Source organism: Oryx dammah, unplaced genomic scaffold, assembly GCF_014754425.2.
Source record: "Oryx dammah isolate SB20612 unplaced genomic scaffold, SCBI_Odam_1.1 HiC_scaffold_22, whole genome shotgun sequence".
NCBI lineage: Eukaryota > Metazoa > Chordata > Mammalia > Artiodactyla > Bovidae > Oryx > Oryx dammah.
This window is the reverse complement of record NW_024070206.1, coordinates 27,128,096-27,136,317: the sequence shown is the minus strand read 5'-3', so window position 1 is coordinate 27,136,317 and position 8,222 is coordinate 27,128,096. Positions and strand designations below refer to the sequence as shown.

The following is an 8,222-nucleotide window of genomic DNA, read 5'->3' as shown; positions in this document are numbered from 1 at the left end:
TCAGCCTCCTCCACAACATGTAACACAAAGCTCAGAAGTGAAAGTGAAAGTCGCTCAGTCCTGTCTGACTCCAAAACCCCAGGGACTATCCAGTTCATGGAATTCTCCAGGCCAGAATACTGGACTAGGTAGCCTTTCCCTTCTCCAGCAGATCTTCCCAACCCAGGAATTGAACCAGGGTCTCCTGCATCGCAGGCGGATTATTAACTGAGCTAGAGCAGACTAAATCATTGTTTAAAATCACAGAATTTTAACAGCAAAACTATACTTCCTTAGATACGATCAGTATGTATCAAAACCTTATACTACATGGACTTCCTTTCACAGCAATTGATGTTGCAAAGTTCTAGCAAACTCACAAAAATCACCAGTTATGTAAATATTTCAGAGAGTAGAATGGGGCCATCTGCTAAGATAGCATTTTCTTTCATCAATTCTTTTAAAAAATCTGCCCTTTGGGGGGGGTGTGTGTGTGTGTGTGTAACATCTACTATTAGTGAAGAATCATAGTGGCTTTAAATATAAAACTACATATCAAACATCTTACATCACTAAAGCAAAGAGACATCTAAGAAAAAAAGACAAAATACTCAAAAATGTTATGCTTAGGTAAAATTATGGTTCCTCATCACCCCCTCCCCATTTCCCATGTATGTTTTACCCAAGATAATCAGATATGGAAACCCTATCCTCTATCTTCAAAGACTTTACCATTGAACAGGGGACACAAAATTCTAATAAAAGTAATATGTGCTTTGGAAGATGTAACACTCCAAGGGGCACATACAGGCGAAAGCGGAAAAGGCATAAATCAAGAAAACAGTGGTTATACACAGGATAACCTGAATCCACTCTGGTATTAGCACAAGAGCTTAAGGGGAGACACAGTAAGAAGGTGCATGTAATACTCCAGACAAAAGGAATGAGATTTGTACTAAATAAATGTTATTAACCAAACAAAGAATTCTGGCCTGCAGGTCAAAGAGACAGGGGGGAAAAAAGTGTTATAAACTCAGTCCAATCTCCATACCTGTGATTGTTCCATGGACCTGTGTTCCATTCTTTAATTCAATGGTTACAGTTTCGTGACTCAATTTCATCAAAAATCTATAAAGACATTAAGAATAAACAGTAAGTTTTTACTTTTACTACTCCAAAAACGCATTTATGAAGTCAAAGTGAAATTTCTAGATGTAGAAAACATGCTCTGGATGCTGTCTGCACCCATTCCCATTAACAGTGTGCATTATAATTCCCCTAGTTGTATAGAAAGGGGCCTCAATAACATTTACTGAATAGTCATCCATTCCTCACTTCACCTGTTCTACTCTCCAACTTATGAAACAATGCAGAGGAAATTGAAGAGTTCACAGATTCACAACCACATCTAGGAAAGTGAACAATAATCCTACAGTATGATCTAATATGCAACTCATATTCAAAATTTCTGGTCTATAGTATAGTATGTACTCTGTATACTCTACCACAGCATCCATCACAACTGTAGGATTCCAACAACTGGAGGATTCCCTATGTCCCCACAGGGAGAGTCCACTTGAGGGATGGGATCAGGAGCTTTATATCTAATCCTGGGTTGTAACAAGCACCAAGAGTTGGCAAAAATGTTTCCACAAAGGGAAGTCAGCCTTAAAAATGTAACTTTTTAAGAGGTATAGACAGCCATCAAAAAAGGGGAAACTATTTGATCTTGTATAAAAGCAAGTCGCAAACCTGCTCTCATATAAAGAAAAACCCATGTGCTAAATCCTTTCCCTTTCCATATTTGCTGTCAAGGAAAAAAGTCTCTCTTAATGAACTGAATCCAAATACATTTTATCCAGTCCAAGGATATTTCTTTGATAAATAATACATGCCATTCTATATTACCTGGTACTCCCTGTGCTTGGTAATGAGTATTATAAGTGAGCAAGACTAAGCCCCCAAGGAGTTCAAACTCTAAGAGGAAGAAGAGACGTAAAATAATTTTTTAAAGTAACTACATAAATTTAAAGCACTATGGAGATACGCACAGGTTGTTTTTATTTTAATCATGAATATAATGTAGCATGAGTAGGAAGGAATCAGATCTTAGTGGACTTCTAGCAAGAAGTCTGAAAGGTTGCTAATATATGCAGCAAGAGAGATAAAAGCAAAGACACAGTAAGAAATAGCATAATGTACACAGAAACTATAGGTATTACTGCTGAAATATTAAGTCCAAGAAAATGAGTAGAGAAGCGTTTCCTTCAGGGGATGCCCCAGCTCTGTTAAAGAGTTCTCCTACGAGAACAACGGAAGGGTTTTCATCAATGGAGTGGAGCATCACATTCGATGACAAAGTAGGTGTCTTCTAGGGTCGGACTCGACTGAAGCGACTTAGCAGCAGCAGCAGCATACACTTTTCAAAATTGGGAAATGCATGCTAAATTTCACTGTATGAGACATTTACCTTTTAAGAAGTGAGATTTAAAAACCTGGGTTGGGAAAAAAGGAAGTCTGAACAGCTTAGTGGTGTCATGGGAGTGGCAAGGGAGGGTTTATGGAGGGCAAGAGAAAGAAACACTACCATCCAAGCCAGGAACCAAACAAATTAAAATTATTTTCTGATAAATCTTTCACTATCTGAATTCCTTCTGCTTACTGAAATTCAGATCCTCAGATAATACTTAAATATTCAGGTAAAATGGGATCCTTCAGTATACCACTGAAATGGCATCCAAAACCACACTATTAAATTAAAAAATCAAAGAAAACAGAATAGTGAAAGACACTTATTAGGTACTTAAATCTGCCAAAACCTGGCAATTTATCAGATTATTAGGATCATCAAGAGGAATAAGTCATGGATGACTCCCAGGTTTTTGATCAGGGTGACAGTAAAATAATAATGATGTCACCAACGGAGATACCGAAAGAAGTCAACCAAATCTGCAAGCCACTTACACAAACAACCATTTTTCCTGGTGCAAAATACATTCTTCAGGTACTAGAAATTTTGTTTCTATAGTCTAAGACACGGAATAGGATTCAGTACATTCATTAAAATTTATAGGAATACTCTGTCACTGTCACGAGGACTGTCTTTAAATGAGACAAACTGATTTCAAAGAGTATTACATAAAACTTAACTATAGATTCAGGTTGGCAGGTACTGACCACACACCAGTTATATCTCAATAAAACTGGAAGGAAAACAATGTACAAAAAGTTGACCTTAAATGCACTCTCTAAAATGCCACCCTAAATATAACAATGAGCATTTTATACGTTATTTCAAATGTACTAGAAATCTACTCGTCTGCCTTCACCACAAAACATAGAACTCCAACAAGGCAGGGACCCTGCCTAGAAAAAAAAAATAAAGAAAATAATCCATTATGAACGGACAGTGTAACAGGTGGCCAAAAACTAGTCGACACTGACAATCCTTGACTGAACAGACAGTAAACTAGCTAAGTCAGTTTACAACTGCCTGCTAAGATAGAAACTTAGTTATCAGAAACCTCTGCTTCTATGTTCCACCTCTCAGTCTCAAGCAAAACCACCAAACCCAATCTATTTGCAGGGAGTACAGAATAAATTACTTCAATCAATAAGCACGTCTTCAGTATGCAAAACTAACCGGCCAAATTTAAACACAGATACAAACCAGAAGAAATCTCGAGTATCTGTGTAATTAGTCAAAAAATACAGCAAACAGATTCTTCCTAAATCAAAAGCTTACTCTACAGGGAATTAATGCAGACTGTATAACTTAAAGTCTAGGGAGTAACAACAAGAGGGGAAAAAACACACTAAGAAAACAACTTACGAAATCAAAAAAGTCTGACTTTTTTGATTGAAACATTTCGGAATTGGGTTACATTATTTCTTAGTAAACCTCTGCTGCATGCTAAGACGAAGCAGAAAAGTAATCCAGACTAGAGCACAAGTTCGACGCCAATCAAAGTCTACCGACTTTTACCCAGAGTTAAGAGCTTGGGAGCCTGGCGCTGCACCTCTAAGGCCTCTATGACTCTAGGTGGGAACACCCGGTCTGGCCTTTATTTCCACCTCTAGGAAGACAGGCAGGACCCCGGCACGAGCCAGTCTGAAGCCCAGGCCCGAGCGCCTGCGGGGGCGCAGGCCAGACCCGGCTGCAGTGGCGGGCGCCGGAGGCCGTTGGCAGGCCGCGCGCGCACGCGGCTTTCGCGCCTCCTGCATCGGTAGCAGCCCGGCCTCCCGCTCCGGGCCCCGATCGGCCCTCCCGAGCCCCCACTCCGCTCCGTCACCTCCTCACCTCACGAGCTTCATCCTAAAGGCGCCGTCACCCTTTCGGCCCGATAGTACACGAAATCCGACCACCGAGAGCCGAGGTTGGGCGTATGAATGGCCGGAAACACTTACTCTCGGGGCTCCGACGTAGAGACCGCGCCGAGCGCAGGGACGCACGGCGGAAACGCTGCGGCCGTGCTTGGGCTTTTCCCTTCCGGCTGCGCGAAGCGCCACGGCGGCCCCTGGCGGTTGGAGGTGTGCCTAGCAACTGCTGAGGGTGTTTAGGGCAGGTTTAGGAGACTTTCAGTATGGAGATTTGAGATTACATTCCCTTAACGGGTAGGGCAGGGCTCCGTGTATTATGCAGCACCAGATTTACTCTTAATGAAAGTTAGTTCTGGAAGAAGTCCAGAGGATTATGCTAATTCTGTTCCAACAGCAGGAACTTCAACATTGTTTTATGTGCCTGAAGAAAATCACACAATTTAACTGATTATTTTCACTTTAAATTGTGGTCACAAACCTCAAAAGGTGCCCAGAGATCTAGAGATCGTGTTACACTTCTCTAATGGATACTTTCTCCTTTAGTCCAGGTGATCTCCAAAACTAGGGCTTTAATTTGTATCTCCAGCTTGGACTTCATCCCTGGTCATCAGAATTCCTGAATATTGTGAGGCATTGCTCATCAAACATCAATGTCATCTGGAGGAAATGTTCGAATGAAATTCTGTCAGCATGGGGTCTGAAATTCTGCACTTCTAACAAGCCTTTTTATTTTTTTTATTTTATTTTTATTTATTTATTTTTACTAACAAGCCTTCAGATGCCCCTAGTCCATGGATCTCAATTTGAGTACCAAGACTGTAATGGACTTATGTGTGCTACCTTCTCAACATCTATCCCCCTGTCTTCCCAACAGCTCCTAATAATCTCCTGTCGATCCAATGTGGACCAAATGGCCATCATTTTTGTTTTTATTTTCTAGCTTGAAAATTTTTAAGAATTTTTACTCTCTCATAGTATAAAACCGTCAAGAGTCCTGAAATAAAGTCAGCAAGAATGGAGGAACAAAGAAAAAGCCTTTATTTGCTGCTAGCTAGAGGGTCAGTTTGAAAATGAGACTCCTCTGTCTTCTTGGAGTTAGCTGAGGTTTTGTATGTTACAAAAGGCTTCCCTGGTGCTGCAGAGGTTAAAGCGTCTGCCTGCAATGCGCGAGACCTGGGTTCGATCCCTGGGTCGGGAAGATCCCCTGGAGAAGGAAATGGCAACCCACTCCAGTATTCTTGCCTGGAGAATCCCATGGACAGAGGAGTCTGGCGGGCTACAGTCTATGGGGTCGCAAAGAGTAGGACACGACTTAGCGACTTCACTTTCACTTTGTATGTTACAAGTATTTAGATTGGCCATGAGAAAGAAAAGAACAAGGAAATGAGAATGCAACCAGCGGGGCAATACAGCTGTTCCATTAATTTTTAGAGGCGGATGTCTTAATGATAAGGGCTTCCCTGGTGGCTCAGTGGTAAAGAATTCATCTGCCAATGCAGGAGGCTCTGGTTCCATCCCTGGGTGGGGAAGATCCCCTGGAAAAGGAAATGGCAACCCACTTCAGTATTCTTGCCTGGGAAACCCCATGAACAGTGGAGCCTGGAAGGCTACAGTCTTTGGTTGCAAAAGAGTCAGACATGACTTAGCAACTGAACATTAGCAACATGCAAACCCTCACCAAATTCACTTATGCAAATCTTCACCAACACGAATTGTCACCAATCTTTTTATGGACAATTTGATAGGGGTAAAATTAGACCAACAGGCTACAGTCCATGGGGTTGCAAAAGAGGTAGACATGACTTAGCAACTAAACAATAACAATTAATTCGTTATGTATCAAAAATAAATACATATGGTTTTATATGGTGTAACCTTTGTAAGGATTTCCAGGTTCCTGATTGTGGCCAATACAAATACAGTGAATAGACAACTCAGAAGCAGAGGCTCTGGAACTTCCTTGGTAATCCAGTCGTTAAGACTCCATGCTCCCATAGCGAGGGTCAGGGAACTAGACCTCCCATGCAGCAGCAAAAAGATCCCACATGCTGCAACTAAGACCCAGCATGGCCAAATAAATATCTTTTTTAAAAAACAAAAGCCAATTTTGGGGGAATGGAAACTTGTAAATATGGGTTGTGTAGGTGTGTATGTCAGAATTTGAGTTATTACAGATAAAGTGGTTTACACACAAAAAAATTCCACCAATTGTCTTGACAATCTAAAGGTGAAGGTAAATGTATTGATAAGTCAGATATTTTATCAGTAGTAGATAACCAGCTTTAATCAGGTTGGCAGTCTACTCCCTGGCATTAAGGGCATAGACCTTCTGCTTAGTGGAAAATCCATGCCTAATTTAGAGCTGCCCATCCATATTCTGGGTCCTACAACCTCCCAACAATCAGTTGATGATGACTGTTAACTCTTGTATTTACTACTGGAAAAAAAAAAAAAATCCCCGCATAAACGGGTATGTTTAAACTTGTGTTGACCAAGGGACAAATGACTGTCAAGGATTGGGGATGTGGGGGTGAGGGGCGGCAGACAGGTTTTTGCCAATTATCAGAAGATATGGTGGTGTGGCCAATGGCTTCACCCACCAAGAGCTCTCATTTTGGTTTTTAAACCATAGCACCTCTCCAGACTAAACTGACAGGCAGCTCCAGAAAGTTTTATGGAAGATGATGAAAAAAAAAATCAGGTTTCACCAACTTAAGAAGGGTATATTGGGGTGGACTTGGCTTCAAAATAGGAGGGCAGTAAAAACCATGGGGAGAATCTACTTATGATCACCTCTTCAGATTCTCAAAGGCAAGAGGACTCATTTACCCATCTTCACAGTCCTACAAATAAGCAAAGAGAAGCACAGAGGGCGTGTTCAAAAGCAGTGTAGAATCAAGAATCCTAGGATCCTGGATTCAATCTTTGGAGGCTTTTGTCTCAACACACGCCGTGACTATTTGGTGGAACTTCCTACAATTTCTTGTCGACTCTTGTGCTCTGATGTCCAAGGAGGAAAGTGTGCAAAGAGACGCTGAAGCCCTGCATTTTGGGGAGACGCTGGAGTGCAATGCCGGGAAGGAGGGAGAACGGATCAGTCGCCTCCCCTTTTTTGTACACTGGCTCGTGTGGAAGATGAGAGGTATCTGAACTGGAAGTCGCAGAGAGCAGTACCTGCAACCAACAGAAGAACCGCTGGCGACGGATCTTCAAGACAAACCTCCACCGCTGGGGGCGTGGGTGGCTTTATTCCGAGACGACCCGGGGGAAACAAGGGAAGCGGCTGCCGGTCGGGTACAAGGCGCCCACCCGTGGAGGCGCGCACGCGAGGCCTCCCACCGCGCCTGCGCTGCGGCCGGACGAGGGCTCGCCTCTCCCCGACGCCCCGCCGTCCCGGCCGGGGTGAAAAACGGCGTGACACGCAGCGAGCGTGGCGGCCATCTTCAGCCTCTGGGCACGTCAACGGAGCGGGTTCGGGCAGAAGAGCGTTGCGCAAGCGCGCCCAAGACGGTCCCAGGTAACTCCCATCTGACGGGCGAGGCGTCGCCGTCGTCGCCGGAAGTTTGGCGTTTCTGTGCCGCGGGAGAGGAGGCGGCGGCGGCAGCGGCAGAAGCAGCTGAGTGTCTCCCGATACCCGGATGTGAGGCGGTCTGCTGGCTCGCGTCGGACCCTCGGCCGGGAGCGAGGAAGGTAGGCGAGCGTCCCGCCCGCCCCGCCGCCTCTGTCGTCCTCGTCTCCCTGTGGCCAGCCCCTCCGGAGAGCCGGACGCCTCTCGCCTTTCCCGTCCCACCCTCTGGGGTCGCGTCGCCTCGCACGCCTTTCCTTCTCCTAGGGTCTCGGCTTCGGGCGCCCCCGGGAGGGAGTGGGCGGTTCCGGGACGCGGTCGCCGGAGGCTGGCAACCAACCTGCGCGGCTCGGCTGCC

General features: G+C 44.2%; 2 protein-coding genes and 1 long non-coding RNA gene across 5 annotated transcripts in view; 2 read left to right on the top strand and 1 right to left on the bottom strand.

The window, feature by feature from the left end:
• SNRPD1 (small nuclear ribonucleoprotein D1 polypeptide) overlaps positions 1-4,455 on the bottom strand; it is an 8,036-nt gene extending 3,581 nt beyond the window's left edge. The window contains exons 1-2 of one of the 2 annotated variants that reach the window (XM_040264714.1): positions 4,280-4,455; positions 1,031-1,107 (exon numbers count right to left, since the gene is read on the bottom strand). In XM_040264714.1, coding sequence (XP_040120648.1) covers positions 1,031-1,107; positions 4,280-4,293 — 91 coding nt within the window. In that variant the 5' untranslated portion in view covers positions 4,294-4,455. The remainder of the gene's footprint in view (positions 1-1,030; positions 1,108-4,279) is intronic. The other variant, XM_040264715.1, reaches the window with a different exon arrangement.
• The window catches only part of LOC120881128, an 18,079-nt gene extending 12,915 nt beyond the window's left edge, over positions 1-5,164 (top strand). Inside the window, exons 2-3 of the long non-coding RNA XR_005725221.1 lie at positions 893-895; positions 5,078-5,164. This is a non-coding gene — a long non-coding RNA (uncharacterized LOC120881128). The remainder of the gene's footprint in view (positions 1-892; positions 896-5,077) is intronic.
• Positions 5,165-6,079: 915 nt separating this feature from the next.
• ESCO1 (establishment of sister chromatid cohesion N-acetyltransferase 1) overlaps positions 6,080-8,222 on the top strand; it is a 38,796-nt gene continuing 36,653 nt past the window's right edge. For both annotated transcript variants that reach the window (XR_005725219.1, XM_040264711.1), the window contains exon 1: positions 6,080-7,989. The gene's annotated coding sequence lies outside the window, so the exon portion shown is untranslated. The remainder of the gene's footprint in view (positions 7,990-8,222) is intronic.